General features: G+C 43.2%; 6 protein-coding genes across 6 annotated transcripts; 3 read left to right on the plus strand and 3 right to left on the minus strand.

The window, feature by feature from the left end:
• Window positions 1-536: 536 nt before the first annotated feature.
• On the minus strand, window positions 537-2,068 carry Bfra_004736 (putative afln vera monooxygenase protein; the record flags this gene model as incomplete). Its single annotated transcript, XM_037335132.1, has 2 exons — window positions 537-1,091; window positions 1,475-2,068. 2 exons carry the CDS (start codon window positions 2,066-2,068, stop codon window positions 537-539), a joined length of 1,149 nt encoding a protein of 382 aa, XP_037193666.1.
• Window positions 2,069-3,020: 952 nt separating this feature from the next.
• On the minus strand, window positions 3,021-3,665 carry Bfra_004737 (uncharacterized protein; the record flags this gene model as incomplete). Its single annotated transcript, XM_037335133.1, has 2 exons — window positions 3,021-3,517; window positions 3,617-3,665. The coding sequence occupies 2 exons, from the start codon at window positions 3,663-3,665 to the stop codon at window positions 3,021-3,023; spliced, it is 546 nt and encodes a 181-aa protein (XP_037193667.1).
• Window positions 3,666-5,847: 2,182 nt separating this feature from the next.
• On the plus strand, window positions 5,848-7,368 carry Bfra_004738 (putative seryl-trna synthetase protein; the record flags this gene model as incomplete). Its single annotated transcript, XM_037335134.1, has 1 exon — window positions 5,848-7,368. The coding sequence occupies one exon, from the start codon at window positions 5,848-5,850 to the stop codon at window positions 7,366-7,368; it is 1,521 nt and encodes a 506-aa protein (XP_037193668.1).
• A 527-nt stretch (window positions 7,369-7,895) lies between these two features.
• Bfra_004739 (putative chromosome segregation atpase family protein) lies at window positions 7,896-15,581 on the minus strand (the record flags this gene model as incomplete). The annotated part of the gene is made up of 2 exons (XM_037335135.1): window positions 7,896-15,408; window positions 15,466-15,581. 2 exons carry the CDS (start codon window positions 15,579-15,581, stop codon window positions 7,896-7,898), a joined length of 7,629 nt encoding a protein of 2,542 aa, XP_037193669.1.
• A 624-nt stretch (window positions 15,582-16,205) lies between these two features.
• Window positions 16,206-16,880, plus strand: Bfra_004740ca (putative 60s ribosomal protein l27 protein; the record flags this gene model as incomplete). Its single annotated transcript, XM_037335136.1, has 4 exons — window positions 16,206-16,212; window positions 16,273-16,328; window positions 16,476-16,812; window positions 16,873-16,880. 4 exons carry the CDS (start codon window positions 16,206-16,208, stop codon window positions 16,878-16,880), a joined length of 408 nt encoding a protein of 135 aa, XP_037193670.1.
• A 90-nt stretch (window positions 16,881-16,970) lies between these two features.
• Bfra_004741 (uncharacterized protein) lies at window positions 16,971-17,330 on the plus strand (the record flags this gene model as incomplete). Its single annotated transcript, XM_037335137.1, has 2 exons — window positions 16,971-17,003; window positions 17,037-17,330. The coding sequence occupies 2 exons, from the start codon at window positions 16,971-16,973 to the stop codon at window positions 17,328-17,330; spliced, it is 327 nt and encodes a 108-aa protein (XP_037193671.1).
• Between the last annotated feature and the right edge of the window lie 3,279 nt (window positions 17,331-20,609).

Consider the following 20,609-nt stretch of genomic DNA (forward strand, 5'->3'; position numbering starts at 1 on the left):
AGCCTGACCATCAATCATCTTTCATGAAATTGGATGCCACCCAAAGTTTGGGATTATGAGTTGTTGCTTTTAAATCTTGGTTTTCATCTTCATATAGATACCCATAAGTTGAGAGGGTCATAACCTCGTTTTATGCCACTATTACTTGCAAAATTGTTAAGTCGCAGGATATCTCGAGCGGATCTTCCCACTCATAATAATGCAATTTGTTCCTTCCAGCCAGATTACTTTTGCACTGCGAAAGCTACCTTACATGGATAATGATCTGCCGGGTGGCCGCCTCCCCGAAGCATCATGTATGCTCTTTGGCTATTTATATTTGAACTCTTTGGGTTACCCTTCATAACATCATACTCCTCGTAAGCATCCTTGAAATCAAAATCTCGAATCGTCAACGCAAGCATGAGTTTTATTTCTGTCGTGGCTACTTCCTGACCAATACAGTTCCGAGGACCGCGCTCAAATGGTCGCTATCCATTTTTGGGCGGTCAGAGCTCGTCGCCTTCGGCTACCATCCATCGCTCTGGTAGAAACTCTTAGGCTCGCGCCCAATGGGCAGGATTATGATGTGTGGTATAATGATCACCCCAGACTATTGTTCGCTCGGTGGGGAAACGAAGACCATTGTCCCCTATCAAAGAGAAATAAGATTGTCCATCGCGAAGCGCGGCGACAGTGGGGTAGATGCGAAGACTCTCTTTCATGGCCGCAATGGTATAAGTAAGCTGGTTCAAGATTTGTGGCTTGGAAGTAATCACAGACTCAGCGTCCGCAATGTTGGCCCCTAGTACCTCAGTGTGCTCATCCCGAACTTTTGCCAGTACATTTGGATGTTGGGAGAACAGATGATAAGTAAAAATTGCGCCAGCAGAAGTGGTAGCGTGGCCCGCGAAGATGAATAACTTTATTTGCGCCATGGCGAAATTCTGAAAACTTTTATCGATGCCTGTTGCAGAAGGATTCTCCGCAAGATACGCTCTCAACGCTAGATCCACAATCAATTTGTCTTTTTTCCGTATCTCAGTGCCTTTGATGCTTCGATAGCATTTGTCGAGTTCTTGAGAAAGGTAGCGGTTCATTCGGTAGCTGTTCTATGTATGCACAAAGGGGCGAAAGATATTTATGTATTCCAAAAGATTAATGTTCATGCCTGTCGTGCACCATAATAGTTGCCTTCGTAATGCTGCTGTCATGTCGTTGTAGCTAGTCTGGCTGCAGAATCTGTGGTCCCTGGTAAAGATTATTTGCATCAGTTAATGATCAGAAAGCAGTCTTCCTGGTAGTTTGGATTGTGGTCTGATAAGCAGAAGCTTTTGATTTCCGAATCAACTAGGACATTCAATAAATTGAAGATCTTGAATTCGTTTTGACCATTATATTACTTTCAGTGATTAAGTTTACACATCAAGTCTGCTAGTCGGTGATATACAACAGCTCTGACAGAAACAAAAGAGATATCTACTCACATTGCAACTTTGCCAATAATATCGATTGTGAGGCTCAAACTAGCATCTTCAAGAAACATCATTTTACCACTTTCGGCATGTTTCCTTAACAGATCCTTGAATATCTTGATCTCTTCAATCATACTCGGAACCAGACTTGACCCATGACCCGCGCTAAATCCAGGATTGAATATAGCTCTCCAGTGTTTCCAAGTATTGCCTTCCAAAGTAACTAAATCAGATTCGCCAGTCAAGGGCTTCAGGAAAGCGCGAATGCCTTTATCTTTTGGTATTTGGTTTGCTTGAGTCAGTTGGTACATCATATCCGGCTTAAGCACGACAAGAATTGGAGCAGCGATGGGGATATCTTTGTCGGATTTGGTCTCCAACATAGACGCCATGGGCGTATGGAGGGAGACTGCCAATGATACTTGCACTGGGAGGTATGTGTCCGAGTAACCAATGATGAGGGGGCATAGGCTTGGAGATTGGTTAGTCGATGTTTTGATGGACATGATTGGTCGTTGACCATCAGATGGGCTGTGAGAACGTGCAAGACCTTGCTTTTGAAGTCCTCGAATGAAACTCCGCACTTGATATAGTTTCATTACAAATATAGTCATAAGTATAGCCCAATATAGCACCAGCCACTCTAAGCAGCTGAGTCATTAATGGTTCGTCCATACTGTTAGGCTTTGTATATACTTTGTTACAAATTTGAGTCGGAAAGTAACACGTACAATCAACTTGCTATGTCTTTTAGGGGCTACTAGAGCTATGGTCTGTAATTTCATGATGAAGTGCCAACAACAAACGGTTTTTATAGCCAACATTTGGTCTGTTTGATTGGTGGATGTCCATCTGCGGTAGAGGTGCCATTTTCGGCATACCAACAGTTAGATTCATGCACGATTGGAGTGGAGTGAATCAGGCTAATATAATATGCGGCACAGCTCCTTTTTGCGTTTATGGCTATCTAATCACCCAAATGTCAAATCTCATATCAGTTGTTGAGGAATGAAGTTGTTCATAGGGATTCGGAGGCTGTATGAAAGCAGTCTTTGAGGATTTTAGTGGGGGGATGTTTACTTTGCTACTGATATCGTGTAATTTCACTTCTTTACCTATATACAGAGGGAACAAAACATGCAAGCAACTGGAGGTATGCATAGGGCGAACAACGTTGGAGATTCAGTTAGACAACAAGGAGTGATTACTTGCAATGGAATTCGTCATTACAATATCAGTATATGAACACTTTACTATTCAGTCTAATTTTCACTGGGCAGTGAAAATGCATGGTTGACTATTTATTTGCATATTTGGATAGCTTGGTCATTCTTACTTGAGGATTGAACTACATGGTCGATGCCTTGATTGACGAATTGTGTGTTCGGCAATTGCGCTCTTTCTACTCTTGGCCCCCCTAAGTCTCATGTCTAGCAATGCCTTGTGGCAACCTTTCACATCTCCCAGGGAACAGCGGTTCACTTGCGATTGTAAGCCTCATCAACCTTGATAATGTGTTCGAGAAACATGACTGGAATTGCAAAGTGATAGTGCTCAGTGCCTTCATTATGCTGCCACATGGCTGGTTCCGGACTCGGTGGGCAGAATGCTTTTGGCTGTGGCATTCCTGGTCGGGAGCACCAACCCCTCCTCTTGCTTTCTCAACGTAAGCGAATTTGAAAGACCGTCTCCAACCTCAAGCTCATCTGTCTTCTTCTCTTGATCCGTGGTCTTCATGACAAAGTCCTTCTTGAAATACTTCGAAGCCATCAATTCATCATCGTCATCATCATCATCATCATCATCATCATCATCATCATCATCATCATCATCATCAACATTTCCCTCTGGCTTAGTGCATTGGGATGCCAGATCATCCACCTTGAGCCCTTGAGCCCAACGGTTGGATGCGTCACATTGTTCGAAGATCTCCTTCATCTCTTGGGGATCATCGAATATCTCCTTATACCGAGCAGCTTTCTTTGCGGAGATGGGCTTCGTCTTTGGAGCTTTTGATAGATCCATGGCTTGGTCAGGGAGCTTGGTAAAATTCAAAGTACACTCTGGGTAGTATATTAAAAGATTTTGATTCTTCGTTTAGAGAGACTCAGGTGATAGACAGTGTACTGAAGGCTCTTCGTTGTAGATTAAAGCGTGATTACTGAATCTGTGGCTTTCGCTGATCAATGAAGTTACTTGGTATGTGGTCATCGTCGGTAAATACTTCTACTTCTGCTTCTTTTTACTGTATTCGTGATATTGATGAAAATCTCCCTGTTCCTTGTGTAAAAACTCAGAAGTTGGAAAGCTTTATGATGTGATGGTGAAGTTGAAGATGAAAGGTGAAGTGTGTCAGAATCCGTACTACTGTCAGGTAGGTAATTGGGTATTGGTCTAAGCTCGACTTCAACCCCATTTCATCCAAAGAATGACTCCAAATATTCATGAAATAGAACATGCATTTTCAAAAGATGGCAAATCAAAATTTTAGACGTATTACAGACCTTATTATTAACAAATTGATCAACTCTTCTAACCTCGGTCTTCTGCACTTAGAAAAATATAGTTGCACATGACAAAAGTTTATTGTGAAAGTTGGAATCGATGGAGGCAAGATAGAGGGACCAAAAGAACATCGAAGTTGAAAAGAAATAAGCTTATGGTACTTGAATATAATGCAAAGGCCATGTCAATGCCGCAAAATTGTATCCCTCGCTCTTGACAAAGGCATAGCGAATTGCCAGAGAAGGAGACCAACACACATCCCGACACCTCCACTAATCCCATCTGCACCTCTGACCGTTTTTGTAGAATCTACCTTTCCGTTTCCCTTCTCCGAATCATTAACTGTAAGGACTGACTTGGTCGAATTTAGTTTACATCAACTTGACGCATATCCAGGTCGTTGTAGCCTTTTGGAGGCGCTGATTTATCCCTTATTTGCAGATTTTTTATCTTCGTCATAAATGCAACACAGTAATGGTACTCCCTTACTCCCTCGAATAGCTATTATAAGAGCATTGAAGTATGCGAAATAATGGTTCGATATGCTTCGGTCTTGCAGTTTCATAGTCCACTCGTATGAAGCATTTAATTACATGTTCCTTGACTTGATCTTGGAGTGATACTTGGTGGACAATGAGTACCATGGTAACTAGATGTGGAACCGCGGGATATAGCTAGAGCTTCAGCATAAGACGCGTGCCGACACGTCGATCAGAGTGAGGTTGATCAAAAGCATACTCAGTTCGAGCGTCGCTTTCCTCCGCAGTCTGGATCACCTTGAGTATAAAGAAATAGTCGAAGGAAACCTCAAGTATTATTTGAATAATAATATGATATTTAATTTTAGGTGTAAAAATCCATATGGTATTTCAATATTAAAAAGTAATTCAAAAATAATTAATTTCTTAAAAGAGTTGAAATCGAAAAACTTCAGTTTTCAAAAACTACATCAAAATAATAATATGATATTTACTTTTAGGTGTAATATTCAATGTGATATTTGATATGAAAAGAAAAGCAATAGCAGAAAGCTAACCATTTCAAAAATGACATTCAAAGACTTATCTGAATGATTATATGATATTCCGTTTTAGGTGTGTATAACATTCTAGACTATATGAGCTTTTACTCTGTAATCTACTTGTGAGTATCTAGTTCATGAATGAAGGAACAGTCGGAATACTAAAATCGAATATACTCACTTAGTAGGCCTTATGTTATTCCTTGATGATTCGACTCAAGATTAGTAGTCAAATAATGCTTCAGCGCTGGATTCATGTGAGATCTATTGATGTACAAGTAATAGTTGCGACATGAAGATGTAATGGCTGTTGAGACTCGTATTTTTGGGTGTGATTGTTGAAAGATTGTAGTCTGGAGCAAGTTTTGACACTGTAATTTAGTGAGGGGCATTGGAAACCCGGCTTATGATACGCGAGTTGATACATTGTGGAATATAAATTTAAATTAGGGACCATCACCCAACAATCTACAAAGAAATCGTATGATTTCCCTGCTGGCGCAATGGTAGCGCGCAAGACTTCTAATAGACTTTAAGTCTATAAGATGGCATCTTGAGGCTGTAGGTTCGAGCCCTACGTAGGGAGTAACCCTGAGTTCCGTCGGTTTGAACCCGATCTTGAAATCACCTTTTGCACGTTTTGTTGTTTTGTCATCCTTTTTTGAATCCAAAGGCCCATCTGAACGGTTTTTTGGTGTTGATTGCAACTTTTTTGAAGGAGGGGTCGGAAAATCGTTTGACCGACAAAGCCCCGCATTTTAAATTCACCCAATAATAAGCTCAACTCATGTTCTTAGTTTCAACAGCTAGCTCTGAGCTTCCAAAAATTAATATCATCCCACCATCCTTTCCCCCTCAATACCCAAAATGTCAACGATCAAACGTTTTACGTGTTTACGATGTCAATTCCAATCCCTCTTACGACCATCTTCTCGTCGTCCATACCACGTCTCTCCAAGTTTACGTTCCGAATTACCTAAACCCTCCATAGCACCCAAACAATCCATCGATATAAAACACATACGTACCAATCCCGAAATATACGAAAAAAGTTGTCTGGAAAGGAATTACAAATTGCAATCAACATACCCAGCTAAAATCATAAGTTTGTTTGAACAATGGCACGAACATCAACGCGATGGAAGAGCATTACGAGAAAGAAATAATAAATTAAAACTTCAACTTGCAAATCCAAAATCGATACGAGATGACGGGTCAGAAGAAATTCAAAAGTTACGCGCCCTTTCCAAAGAAGAGATTATCGCAGAAGCTAGAAGTTTGAAGGATAAAATCTCTGAGATAGAATCTTCAGAATCGATGCTCATGACAGAAATCAACACACTCGCATCCGCAATTCCAAATCTTACATCCGATTCCACTCCCCGCGGCTCAGAACCAAAAGTAATAGGAACCATCAACGAACATCCCGAACCTAAAGCCGCCTCCTCAGACCGAGTATGGCGGTCTCACGTCCACATAGGTAGCGAATTAAACCTCCTTGATTTTTCCTCTGCAGCCAATACTTCCGGTTGGGGATGGTACTATCTACTTAACGGCGCCGCACTCCTCGAACAAGCCTTAATCCAATATTCCCTCTCTCTCGCTCTCTCAAAAGGCTGGTCCATCGTTTCTCCTCCCTCAATGGTCTATTCCCACATCGCATCAGCATGTGGTTTCCAACCCCGCGATCAATCAGACGAACAACAAATCTACTCCATCGCCCAATCCCCCTCCGATGCCGAAAGCGCAAAACCAACATATTCCCTCGCCGGAACCGCCGAAATCCCTCTCGCGGGAATGAAAGCCAACACCACTATCCACGAATCTCTCCTCCCTTTAAAAACAATCGCCACATCCCGCTGTTACCGCGCCGAAGCAGGCGCCCGTGGCATTGACACCAAAGGTCTCTATCGAGTCCATGAATTCACAAAAGTCGAAATGTTCGCCTGGACCTCTCCTTCCCTCCCAGAAACCACAGAAATTTTCAATGAAATGCTTTCCCTCCAAACCACCATCCTCACCTCCCTCAATCTCCACTGTCGAATCCTTGAAATGCCCTCTACCGATCTAGGCGCCTCAGCTATGCGCAAAATAGATATTGAAGCCTTCTTTCCCTCGCGCAGAGAAAGAGATAATGGATGGGGTGAAGTGACATCGTTAAGTATCTGCGGGGATTATCAAAGTAGGAGATTGGCGACGAGAGTGGATATTGATAAGAATGGTGGGAAGATTGCATTCCCGTGGACAGTGAATGGGACGGCGCTCGCGGTGCCGAGAATTGTGGCTGCCATCTTAGAGAATGGATGGGACGAGGAGAGGAGGGAAGTTAGGGTGCCCGAGGTTTTGTGGCCGTGGATGGCGGGGAGGAAAGTTTTGAAGAGGGAGTAGTCTCAGAATGGTAGTATGGGTGGTTTTATGTCGATGCGAGTAATTGTGTTGGTATTTAAAATGCTGATGGGGACGAATTCATTTCTCTGCTCACAATGCATGCAATGAATGACACCAATAAAAGCAGTCGTGAGAAGAGAAAGTTTGTACTTGTAATACTACTACTAACTACCTAGCATACCGCCTTCGCAAGGGAATCTTTGAAATTGAAAATACCACAACCAAAAAGGATATAAAATATACTAATCGCTAAAACGCTGTTCATAGAAAAGAAAAAAAATGTAACAACCATAAACTTCAATCAGGACTTCATCAAGAAACCGACATACTAGGGTATATTGTAGGTTCTGTCGTAATCCCTTGCTTCATAGCAAAAAAAAGCCACCCCTTCCTCTGTTTCCCAAAGCGAGTAAGCGGGTCAAGGAAGATACAAGAATTAGACCATTACCGCATAAATTTGTAGCTTACGAAAAGCTCTTCCACTCTTCATATCAATCCCCTCATTTCCATCTCCAACCACCGACGAACTAAGCAACTTCCTCTTCATACAAAACCACCGCATTATAGTCCTTTCCCTTTCCCTGTCCCAAACTACTACTCGACAATTCACTTTCGGTACCCAAATGACTGTTAGTTCCCAAATCTGTTTCCGTTTCATAATCCGATTCTGATCCCTCATCCCTATCTCTATCCTCATCTCGATCTCTTCCCCCACCATCAATACTCTCCGAATACTCTGTTCCTTCATTTCCAGTGATAACAGTAGTACCATGACTGCTTCTCCTCATCGTGTTTGAGTCGCTTTGATTTCCACCCTCGTGGTCAGAAAGATGGCCTAGCTCTTTGTTTTCTTCATCTTCATCTTCATATTCTTTCAATGCCAGATTCTCCTTGTTCAGTTCCCCATAATTGCTGGTTTTGTTTGAGTCTCCTCCCCAGCTACTTTTACGTGGAGTAAAAGCACTGGGTTGTTTGACACTGTGAGTGCGTTTGAAATTACCAGTTGAAAGATTATTGTTGATTTGACTCAGGGATAGAATGCGTCTTTGGGCCTGATTGGCTTGAGGTCCTTTGGTGGGAGAGCGATTCTTCATTGCCATATTAACAGCACCTTGTGTAATCGATGGAGTTTTTGAAGCGACACTCGAGGCGATAGAATGAGCCGTTGAATTGCGTTGAGCAGGGTTTCGTTTACGGCTCATGGGATCTCGTGCTTTCTTTCGATTACCATTCGCCAATAAAAGAGCTCGGGAATGATCAATGACTCCCTCAAGGATGCGTCTCTCAAGACCTTCGGCTCTTTCTTCCATCTCCTGTAATTCTTCACGACGGATTCTTAAAGCTGTCTCCAAGCTAGAAACATCAGAAGAAAGTCTCATCTTTTGATGAAGCAAATCTTCCTTATCAGTCTTAAGCTTGGTAATATATTCCTTCATAGCTCTCTCTTCCCCTTTGAGTGAAGCAATTGATGCCTCAACCTGTTCCTTTTGGACTAGACGTCTTTCGAGGGCAATGGCAGCTTCTGCGGCAGCTTGTTCCTTACTTTCATGTTCGTCTGCAATTTTTTGGGTTTGGGTGGAGACAAATTGAGAAACTTCTGCAGCAGTTGACAGCATTTGTCGATGTATCTTGTCAAGCATCTCCAATTGTGCCACAGACTTTCCAGCTTCTTGAACATGATCCACAAGCTTATCAAGCTTCTCGTGAACAGGCGTATCATCGTATTCGATAGGAGGTGGGATTTCTGGTGGAGGAGGAATTTCGGCGATCTTCTCCTGAATTGTCTCTGCTGAATTCTTTGAATGTTCATAATGCTGACCAACCATATTAAGAACATCCTTGATCATGTCGAGAATTTGGGGATTATACTCCGTCACAGTTCCATGAACTCCTTCTACAACACCTAAAGTCTTCAAGATTTGCTCACGTGTGAGCTGGTGCTCGGCCTTAGCATCGGCGTGAGTTTCCTCTACTCTGATAAAAGTTTCATCAACTCGGTTAAAAACTGTCTTTGAAGCTTCTTCCATCTTTTCGGAAGAATCTGTCACAGCACTTATTAATGTATCAAGTAGGCCCTTGACATCCTCGGCCACTTGCTTTGTGCTCAGGATATTAGCCTCAACTTCTGTCGTTTTTTCAACACCAGCTGTGGCTCTTTCTTCCAAGAAGTTCTGGAGCTCGTCATACTTGGTAATGATTTCAGTGAACTTTTCCTCAAAATGTGAATCGAGTTTATCCCATGTTTGTTGAAACTTTTCATCAGTCTCGAGCTTAGATCCAACCATACCAGCATTAGTCTTTTCAAACTCTTCTGTCATAGCATGGAACATTGCTTGTAGATCTTCGGATATAGTGTCATTCTTGTTGATAGTTTCTCCAAGACCTTCAAGGAATGTGCGGACTGTCTCGACATTGGCTGTACCTTCGTCAAGCTTCTCTTTAACTGCATCTCTGAATTCCATGAGGAAAGATTTGACTTCTGTAACGCGTTCACTAACACCAACAGTTTCGGCCTGTCGGTCCTCGAAAGCTTTGGCATTAGTTGTTGCATGCAATTCAATTCGACCGGCGGTTTCCTTGACCAAAGTACCCAGTGTGGTAACTTCATCTTTTGTGGCTAAAGCTGCAAATTCTGGAAGGACAGTTTGCTCGATAGCAGATTTGATATCAAGGCATACAGATTCGACAGCTTCAACGTCCGTTTTAGTGACCTTGTCTAGACTCTTGAATTCGTTACCGACCTGCTCCTTTAGTTCTGCAAGGGCAGTCATGACTTCACCGACGACAGTTTCGATGGAAGTGATGTCATCTTTCTTCGAGACTTCCTCGAGATGTTCAATCAATGCAGTCACGCCGTCTCGGGTTTCAAGGACAAAGACACCCATAGTCTCAATGTCCTCCTTCCTAGCGGATTGTTCAGGATCGATCTCATCAAGCTTAGCTTTCGTATTGTGAAGCAAAATCTCAATAGCGTCAAGGTCCTCCTTCTTGACTCTAGCTTCATCAGGAATGACCTCGCGCGTAACAACCCCCTCCACTTTATCTTGAACATTTCGAAGTAGCTCCTCGAGTTTGGCTAAATCTTCTTTGGTCACAGAACCAGGAGCAAGTTGTGGTGCAGGTTGCTCCTTCGACTCGAGTGCTGCTACTTTGATGCCAAGCTGGGTAATGAGCATCTCTAGATTCCCAATATCATTATGAGAGAGGTTGTCGGTAGCTGGAACCAATGCACGATCAGAGATTTCTGCCAGCGCTTGCTCATTCTTATGATTCTCTTTGAGAATTTCAAGGTCGGCTTTAACATTCTCTAGACCTTTCTTGAGTGTGTCGAGAATTTCATGATTAACGGTCATATCGATAGGCTTGTTGGAAACCTTTTCAACCTCAGCTTTAAGAACAGAGAACCCGTCTTGCAGAGCGTCGATGATTTCCCCGGTTCCTGGCATACTTTCTTCGTCAACATCTCGTGATCGAGAGACTTCCATACCAGCTTTAAGGCCATCAAAACCTTCCTTCAAGGCATCAAGAATCTCATCCTTGTCATCATTTGCTCCTGATCGAACCAATGCTGACGCTATCGAACCTCGAAGATGCTCAAGTTCACTGTTAACATTTTCAAAGCCAGTAGTTGAACTTTTGGAGATAAGTTCTTCCACTTCGGAACGCAGCGTGGCGAAGTTATCCCGCATGTTTTCCAGAATCTCATCTTTACCTGTGACATCAGAGGCTCGATCAACGTAAGCTTCGATGTCAGAGCGGAGCTTCTCAAATCCATCTTTAGTTGCATCGAGTAATTGCTCGGAATCCCGTCCCTTTGCAACAACTTGTTGTTTTGCTTCATCCGAAACTGCCTTGAATTCGGTTCGTATAGAGTCCATGATTTCACGTATGCGTTCGGAGACTTGAGCTGTAAAGTTGTCAACAGATTGAGGTGAGCTTTCTAATCCTGCTTTCACGGCTGCAATAACATCGTCACGGGTGATGTTTTCCACAACTTCTCGGCTCAATTCGGTGGACGCCTTAGCAGCAGCGAAATCAAAGTTTTCGAGGCCTTCTTTGACTGCTTCAAGAATATCTTCTCGATTGACCTTGACATCACTTTCTTTAGTGAGCGCTGAGTCAAACGTTTGTAGCCCCTCCTTCACTGCATCTAGAACATCCTCACGACTAACACCTACTGGGATATCAAGAGTAAGAGCGTTGTTGAATGTTTCGAAACCTTCCTTGACAGCGTCAAAGACGTCGCCTTTGCTAGCATTTGCCTCTCTAACGCTAACGATGGCGGAGTTGAATGTCTGAAGGCCATCTGACACGGCTTCGAATACATCTTCACGCGTGACTGTTGGTGGGAACCTCTGAGATTGTAGACCAACTCGTACAGCTTCAAAAACATCAGCTTTAGTACATGTAGGTGTGACACCTCTTGTCAAAGCAGAATCGAAGGTCTGGAGTCCATCTTTCACAGCATCAAGTATGTCTTCACGAGTGAAACTAGCACCTTTGACAGCTTCGAGAATGTCATCCCGGGTGACGCTTCCTCCAATGTCATGGATCTCAAATCCGTTCTTCACAGCATCAAATACATCATCCCGAGTAATCGAATCGACATCCTCGCGGGTTGATGCAATTTCTTTCGATTGAAGGCCGTCCTTTATGGCTTGGAGAACTTCATCGCGTGTGATACTAGATGTCTGCGCTTGAAGTCCTTCTTTCACAGCCCCAAGGACATCGTCTCGTGTAACTGTTGAAGAAGCGTCTTTGGTTAATGCAGAATCGAACGCCGTCAATACTTCTTGGACGGCCTCCACAACTTCGTCCCGGGTAAGGGCACTTTCGATGTGGTAACTCTGAAGATTCTCTTTGATAACTTCATGGACGTCATTCCGAGTTATGCTACCACTAGATTCATGTGATTCAAGACCAACTTTGATAGCCTCGAAAACTTCAGCACGAGTTGCAGAACCTCCGACATTTTTGGTTAGAGCAGAGTTGAACCCTTCTAGGACCTCTTGCACAGCATCTACAACATCATCGCGAGTAATTCCTTGGCTTGGACCTTGAGCTATGGATGAACCATGGAATTTGGTCATGACTTCCTGCATTGCATCGACAATTTCTTCGCGGGTTGCTCCAGTTTCGGCGTTTCCTCGAATAAGAGCAGAATCGAAAGTGGTCAAAACATCCTTGACAGCATCCATTACATCGTTGCGTGTAAGATTGCCGCTTCCATTAATGTCCCTAGTAAGAGCTGAATCAAAAGTATGAAGTCCCTCTTTCACAGCGTCAAGGATGTCGCCGCGATTAATGCCAGTATTTCCACCAACCTCGCGTGTGAGAGCGGAATCAAATGTTTGCAGGCCATCTTTAACAGCCTCGAAAACATCCTCCCGAGAAATTCCTGTTTCTTTTTCCTCGGGATCAGAGGCTGGTATTAATGCGCCAAAGTTGAAATTGTGGAGACTCTCTTTCACGGCATCGAAAACGTCTTCTCGGCTAATACTATCTCCGACCTCTCTGCTCAAAGTGGGAAATTCGAAGCTTTCAAGACCTGCTCTTACAGCTTCAAACATGTCGTCGCGAGTGATGGCCTCCTCGTCATGATGTGGTGGATGAATACTACCGGGAAAATCAAACGTGTGTAGGCTTTCGGTAACTGCGCCTACCACATCATCTCGAGTAACACCTCCATCCACTTCACGACTTTGGTTCGCAAGTCCAAATGTTTGGAGCCCTTCTCGAATAGCAATCACCATATCGTCTCTTGTGATGTCATCATGACCACGATTGAGAGCAGCAAAGTCGAATTCTTTAAGACCCTCTCTAACGGCTTGAATCATTTCAGTTTGAGTGAAACCTTGAAGAACCTCTGCACTGAGTGCCGTAGGGTTTGCAGAAAAGTCGAAAGTTCTAAGACCTTCTGCCACGGCATCAAGCATATCGTCTCTGGTGATTTCAGGTTCGCGAGGCTCTGGCATTGGTGCAGCTGGAAACTCAAACTCCTCGAGGCACTCACGAACGGCATCGAGAATTTCGTCTCGGGAGAGAGATTCGTTATCAACTGGCGGTGGAGTGAAATGCTTCAATCCTTCAATAACTGCGGCAAAGACTTCCTCTCGCGTTGCTCCCGGTTCATTCTGAGGCGCGAACTCTTGAATTCCCTCCTTCAAGCATGCTAATAGTTCCTCTCGCTCGAGACCAAAATGCTGCAATTCGATATCCGGTTTGTAATTTTCCCAAGCTTCTCGAACTGCATCGATAATATCTTCTTTTGATTCGGATTTTTCAGTTACCGCTGAGCGTACCACGTTATAGACTTCTTTGTAGTCGATCTTTTGTGTAGAAGCGGAAGCGGAGTTTTGTCGACGACTTTCACGGATGAGTTGATTCATATGCTCTTTCAATTCCTCCAGACCATTTTGAACGACAATACTGACATCAGCGCCATTGGAAGCTCCATCCTTGCTGGCTTGATCTAATTTTCTTCCGATCTCTCGCCCCATACCCAAAACCTCACCACGAAGTTCTCGAACTAGCGCCTTGACTTCCGCAGTAAGGCCACCTCCTTGAGCGACGCTATCCTTGACACTTCGTATAACTTGGATGACATCATCACCTAATACTTCACCTGATCGATTAGGTCCTTGCGACTTGCGCCTGTCTCTATTTGCTCCAGTAGCGACAAGAGCCTCTAGTTTCTGTGCGACAGAAGCCGGCCTATCGAAATCCAGTTCCAATCTCGGCGAATCTTCTTCAAAGCTATATTTACGTCCCCTTGTCTCTTGTTCGCGGTTGTTGTTGTGACGGGCAATTAGAGCTTGAGAAATTTCAGTGTTTTTCTTGATGAATTCCACCAAGTCCTCTAGTTTTTTGGCTGTCGACATGCCTTCTCGGCCAAGCTGCTCGGCGATTTCCGTAAGTCGAGATATTAACAGCTCCTGTCCTTCCTTAGTGCCCATCTCTCGCAGTACCTTTTCGAGCAGAGCCACACTAGCAGCATGCGCAGCAGCGTCGCTAATATGTTCTCGGCCGTGATCTCTCGTAAGTGGGGTGGATAATAAGGTTTCTCGATCCAATGAAGCAGCGAAGCTGTTTGGGCTAGGGATTCGAGGAAGCGAAAACCCTTTCGAATTTCGTGATGAGGATGGTGAAGCGTGTCCTTTGCTATCTGCGTAAAGATTGTTGCCTCCATATAATGTACGCTCGGAGCCAGCATCAGACAAGCCAGTCACCAATTCTCGGAGACTCTTACGTATGTCCTCATCCCTGGCATTTGTCGCTTCCTTTAGACTGACTAGATCCGTGGCGTTATCTTTACTTCTTCTACTCAATTGCGCCATTTCTCTCTGAAGGCTGGTACATATACTGGTGAGACTGAGAATTTGATTTGATATGGCATCGAACGTTTGAGGTTGTCGCACTAAAGCAGTAGAGCCATTGGTGACATTGGCAAGAGGTGGATCCGTCTCCTTGGTCGTCATGTTGTGAAGAGCCTGCATCGTGGCTGATTGAGGAGGCGTGTTTTCGCCAAACCCACCATGGGGTGGCCGGCGCAGTGAAGGTCGTACATGCATAGAGTCGCGTCTTTCCCGAGGCGACTCGGCTCTTTTCGTAGGTGTAGTGGCTCGAACCGAATCTCTATCCGACATCTTGTCGGAAAACTTCTCTGGTGACTGGTCGAATGAGAAATCCTTGCTGGCGTGTGGTGTAGGAGGTCTTGCTGTTATTTTCTCTGGAGGTTTCAATGGACCGAAAGTTCCACTTTCAATAAAACTACTCAAATCTCTAACGCTACCATTTTGCAGAGATTGCATTCGTTTGTGACCGGGAGCAGTACCCTTGATCAGTAAACGTTCAGGAGATGGTTCTGTGAGGCGTTTTGGGGGTGGTATGTTGATGAAATAAGTATTGTCGCGAGCTCTTTCAGTAAGCGCCGCATGTGCAGACTTGATAGCAGCCGAAGTTCCTCGTGATGAGACACTCGGGGATGAGGGGTTCATGGGAAGTGGAGGAGGTGCGCGTTCTGGATCAGAACTATCCCACCTGTAAAATCACAGTCAGAATTATGTTGACCTACAGACGAGATGAATAAAAGCTTACATTGGAACAATTGCTCGTCCAGAATCTATTGATGAGGATATGGAATGCGCGGAATTTCTATGTACAAGAGCAAGTCTATCGCCATCGCGAGAAGATTCTCTCTCTGAAGAAGGCATTGCGGAGGATAAATCCCCGGAATGTGTTTATGTGGAATGTTGATATTGTGGAGAAGATCCAGTAGTATGTATGTACTCGAGGAACTTCGCGATACAAAATCCAAATACGATGGAGTGACTTGTTGATGTGAAGAAGATGTGGGAATAAACCCCAAATTATGCAAAAAGGCAAGGGGGTTATGATTGTATTAATTGTAATCGCCAAGTGGCATTGGGTATCGACTGAGCATAGAGTGTCTCTGCTTTTTTCATTAAGAAGTTTGAAAGGAATCCATAAAGTAAAACACAGCGGTCAAGAACTGTTTATTTACTTTTCGTGAGCTGGCTGGGGACGCAGCGGGGCAACCATTAAGCACAGACAGTTTTAGGATAAATTGATTAGCGCGAATCAATCCATAAGATGAAATTTGAACGGACAATTGATAGCCAATCAAATCCTCCTTGCGCTCTTACTCGATAGCCACATCTTTTTTTTCTGACCAGCCACATCTTTTTAGCGCCACCATCACGTGTATGATAAGCGAGGGCTCTTTCGCACCGAGCTAGATTTTAGGAAAAGAATTCTGAATAACCTCGAATTAACTACGACTACGACAAACCCTTCGACAACTAACCACAGTCGACATGAAGTGTACGTTTACTCCGGAATGATAGATCGCGAGATTACGAAGATTCTAATTTGAACTTATAGTCCTCAAGACCGGCCGTGTTGCCATCATCACCAGAGGCAGATATGCCGGAAAGAAGGTAAATTTTCACTCTTCACCATTTATTTACCATTTACTACGAAACTACGAATTCAATCGAGCAATTTTATGAATCACAGAGCGACGACAAATGGACTACCCGAATTGGAGTTGTAAGGAATATCTGCTGATGGAGGAAAAATTACAGGTCGTGATCATCCAACCCCAGGATGCCGGCAACAAGTCCCACCCATACCCTCACGCATTGGTCGCCGGTATCGAGCGTTACCCATCCCAAATCACTCGCCGTATGTCCAAGGCCAAGCAAACCAAGCGCAGCAAGGTCAAGCCTTTCATCAAGGTCATCAACTACAACCACTTGATGCCAACACGTTACACTCTTGAGTTGGAGGGATTGAAGGGTGTCGTTTCCGCAGATACCTTCAAGGAGGTTTCTCAACGTGAGGAGGCCAAGAAGACCGTCAAGAAGGCTTTGGAGGAGAGATACACATCAGGAAAGAACAGATGGTTCTTCACTCCTCTCAGTATGTTTTTTTCTCGGAAAGTTTTGTGCGAAGAAGTGGGCGAGCTAACATTTATCACAGGATTTTGAACAATTCTTCAGCGTCATCGGGTCGGAATGGGGTTTATTTACATGGTCTAGTCGCATCATGAGCTAGGAATGCAGCATCTCCATTAAAAAATGTTTATGAAGCTTGCTTTCCACGTTGCAAACGTGAATAAAATGTACATTTTGACAAAATCTCAGTTGCCGATCATGAGAATACTTGGAGAATGTTGGGTCAATTGTGATGTGAATATGGAGGTGCCTTCATACCGACAAATTAATACAAGCGACATCGAGGATATTATACGATCTCTGGCATTCGATATGGTGGATATGGACATGGGTGGAGGAGTTTTGCTTTTCGTCACTATTCCAGAACCTGATAAGTTTCAATGGCCCTCTTTCGGATCTCACAATTCGATTTCAGCAGTTCGCAACCTACAATCACAATCCAAATTTCTCGAGAATTCAGTCCAGATATTTCTTGAGCATTAATTTGCAAGTGCGCAGTTGAAACTGATTGTGCCGTCTTTTCCCCACTCATTTATTTGTCCCAGTTCCCATGACGTCCAGGCATTACCCAAAAGTTTCCTTTCTTTGGTATCTCTTACTTTCCTACCCCTCCTACCCCACAACACTCATTCGAAAGGTTTTGCCGCAACGACTTAGAATCTTCCCCATAATTTACTCTAAAACAGTTCCAATTATCAAATGCAACCACGCATTGAGAAACGTATTTCTGGATATCCGTCTCTAGTACAGTTCGGTGAATGTCTTGCTTCAATCCAAAGTAGTGAATCGTTATAACCAGGGCTCAGATCCCTTGCTATTATCTTGCAACGAACTTCGTCTAAGTACCCCATGTCAATTTACTTGTTATGGCACTTTTACGTTACCTAGGTACACTTACTCACATCCTGGGTGGTCAGTATGGTAAGCAGCAACGATCAAGCTATTATATTGCAATGCAAAATAAATCTCATAAAGAGCCTTAGCCTTCAGCCCACCCCCGTCCCCCACCATCAAGCCAAATATAGCACATAAATGATGCTTACTACCTTCCATTTTCCCTCTTTATTCCTTCTGGCTGCTTCTCGTACCTTACCCGCTCACTACCCCCTCGCTTCATCACCTGACTGCGCCTGAACATAGCGTCCACAAAAATGTAAGTTGAGTCAACAGGTTTAGCGATTGATCTCCTCCGGCTCTCCTCTCTAGCTCTCTGAATCTTCAAGTCAAATCTTGACGACTCATGGGCAAACGGGGTGCTCTACGTGTCTCTTACGATGAAATAGTCGAGATATTTATATGCTACATCTAAATCCCGGTCACAAGTATATCGCCGATTCCGTCTCTCTTAAAATTGCAGATTCTCAATAAGTTTGATGATTGGTTTGATCCTACCTGATTACTCTTAAATTTATTCGAATTCGAAAAGAAGGCCATCGGTGTTTTGACTAGCATCATGCATCCTCAATCTTCCTAAAATACGGCATCTACATTCCCAACAGCTACTACAAGTGTAGTGATTTTTAGCAGGAATTATATCTACTCTTGCTTCTGGCAAACTTCCCGTCATCTTTATCCTGCTGTGCGATATTCCTCCACTCTTGGGCTGCTACAAATCAACCCTTTGGAAAAGAGCATCCAGTAATACCATTAACAAGAATTTCGTTGCATGCCTCGAATAAAAATTCGGGTAATGGTTTTCTTCGTACAAGCAGTGAGTTATGAGGGTTAAATATTGTTACAGAAAGACTCACAGTCAAGAAGACGAGGTCGGAAAAGTTTTGTTGCATATCTCAGAAAAAAATCTATGGTTGTTGGCTCCAGACAAGATTTTAGCCGTCCTCGAGATTGACATTTTTACTATGTCCAATCTACCTATACCACCTTTGATCCGATAGTTGAATTTTGATTGCTAAAACCAGGTGCCAAATATCACTTCATTCTTCAAATCTTCGAAAAATTGACTACCATCCCAAAATCTTCAAGCTATGTGTGCTCCTCGGATAGCCAGTGAATATGCTTTGATTCTTGACTTATAAAGGTCGTCGGAAGCTGGGTTAGCTGTCTATCATACTAGATAATAACCTCTTGAGCTATAATCAACGGATTCACTGCTCGCTAATGTGTCTGGATCAGATCCTACCTCCGCGATGTGTACAGTGATATTGATATCGAGTCTATACTCGCTTCAACGTGTGTCGAGGGAAACGTGATGCCGCGCCTAGAATTATTAATTAACCAAGAACACTAAGAATAGGTTTATATGCTTGCGCGGGAATATAAGTATGCCCCATGAGCTTTAGGGAGGTTTTGGGTTGAGTGCTACTTCTTTTCGTGAAGTAGATAATTCATACTACATAATTCCTCATAAATATATATTTGATTATGAAATCGAAATACTATCACCGTCCTCTTATTGTCCGATACATAAGTAGATCAAGATACGATACGCTGCTTGTCACAACAACTAGTACTATAGAGCTTGCGAACTGAATGTTGAGATTTCTAGCCCTAGATAAATTGAGACTTTGAAGACATAATGCATGAGCCCGATGATGTGATGATAGGCCTCTTCTTGAAACAAAAGATGGAAGATTTACACCATCACATGTGACAAATTGAGTTTCGCAATTAGATATTATTGTAGACTCCTAGGATAAAGTTACGCAAAAGCGAGGAGATCAACTCTACCGAATACCTCCTGTACTGTGTAATAAATGTCTTCAAATAGCAAACCGAAACAAGAACCTACTCACCTATGTCGATTTCATTTTCCAAATCGCGAAATGCATCCTGATTATCGTTCATTCCCCTTGAATACTTTAATACTTGTCAGAGTATCGCTCAAACTCACATCATAGTCACTGATTAGGTCCCTCAAAACTTTGAAAATATCCATTGCATACAAATTGACACAATGAAACCATGTACTCATCACATCAGCTCGCATATAGTCCAGAAAACTCATATAAACAAGTCAAGAAATTCAACCGCTCCCGGTGAGTGCCCAATTCTCCAATTTCCCAGTTATACTCTGAAAAACAACACTCTGAGTTGTAAAATATTTCCGCATCCACTAAAATTCCAGTCCCTAAGAAATGTATTCCATTTGCAAAAATCAGATTCATGATCAGAAAAACTTATTCGATTTGCATTTTTCCCCGGCTGTAATCTCACAAGTGTAAAAGTTCACATCGAGACACATCAAGAAAAGCAGATATATTCTCAACCGTTGAAAAGTTTGAAAATATATGAAATTCGTACACAATACATATAATACTATAAAAATAGATGTTTGATCAAAGCCCAATTAGTAAGTATACCCCTAAAAATCAATCGATTTACTACTTTTGGTGGTCGAGATAGTACACAACCCCTCCCTCGTCTGTACCTATCCTATTCTCAAACTTCCCGGTGAGTTTACCCCGCCACCAAATTTTAATAGCCAAGTACTCCCTCCTTACTCCTTGAAATGCTCAAGATTAATACAATTGCATTCAAGTAAGCAGCTAATCCGCTACACTCAAACTACTTCCATTTCTTCTCCCGTCCCAAAATCTCAAAATCTCAACATCCCAAATTCAACCCCCGTCCCGCCACCCAGCCCCCAAAGATAAACAAACCCAAGCCCAACCTCAAATACTGAAGATCACCACTCTCAACCCAACCCAATCTAACCCTAAAATCCAACCAGAAACTCATTCCAGCGCACTAATCAACCAACCCACCACTAACAGCAACTTCAAAACCCCTCATATCATCATC

This window comes from Botrytis fragariae, assembly GCF_013461495.1.
Source record: "Botrytis fragariae strain BVB16 chromosome Unknown tig00000050, whole genome shotgun sequence".
NCBI classification, from domain to species: domain Eukaryota; kingdom Fungi; phylum Ascomycota; class Leotiomycetes; order Helotiales; family Sclerotiniaceae; genus Botrytis; species Botrytis fragariae.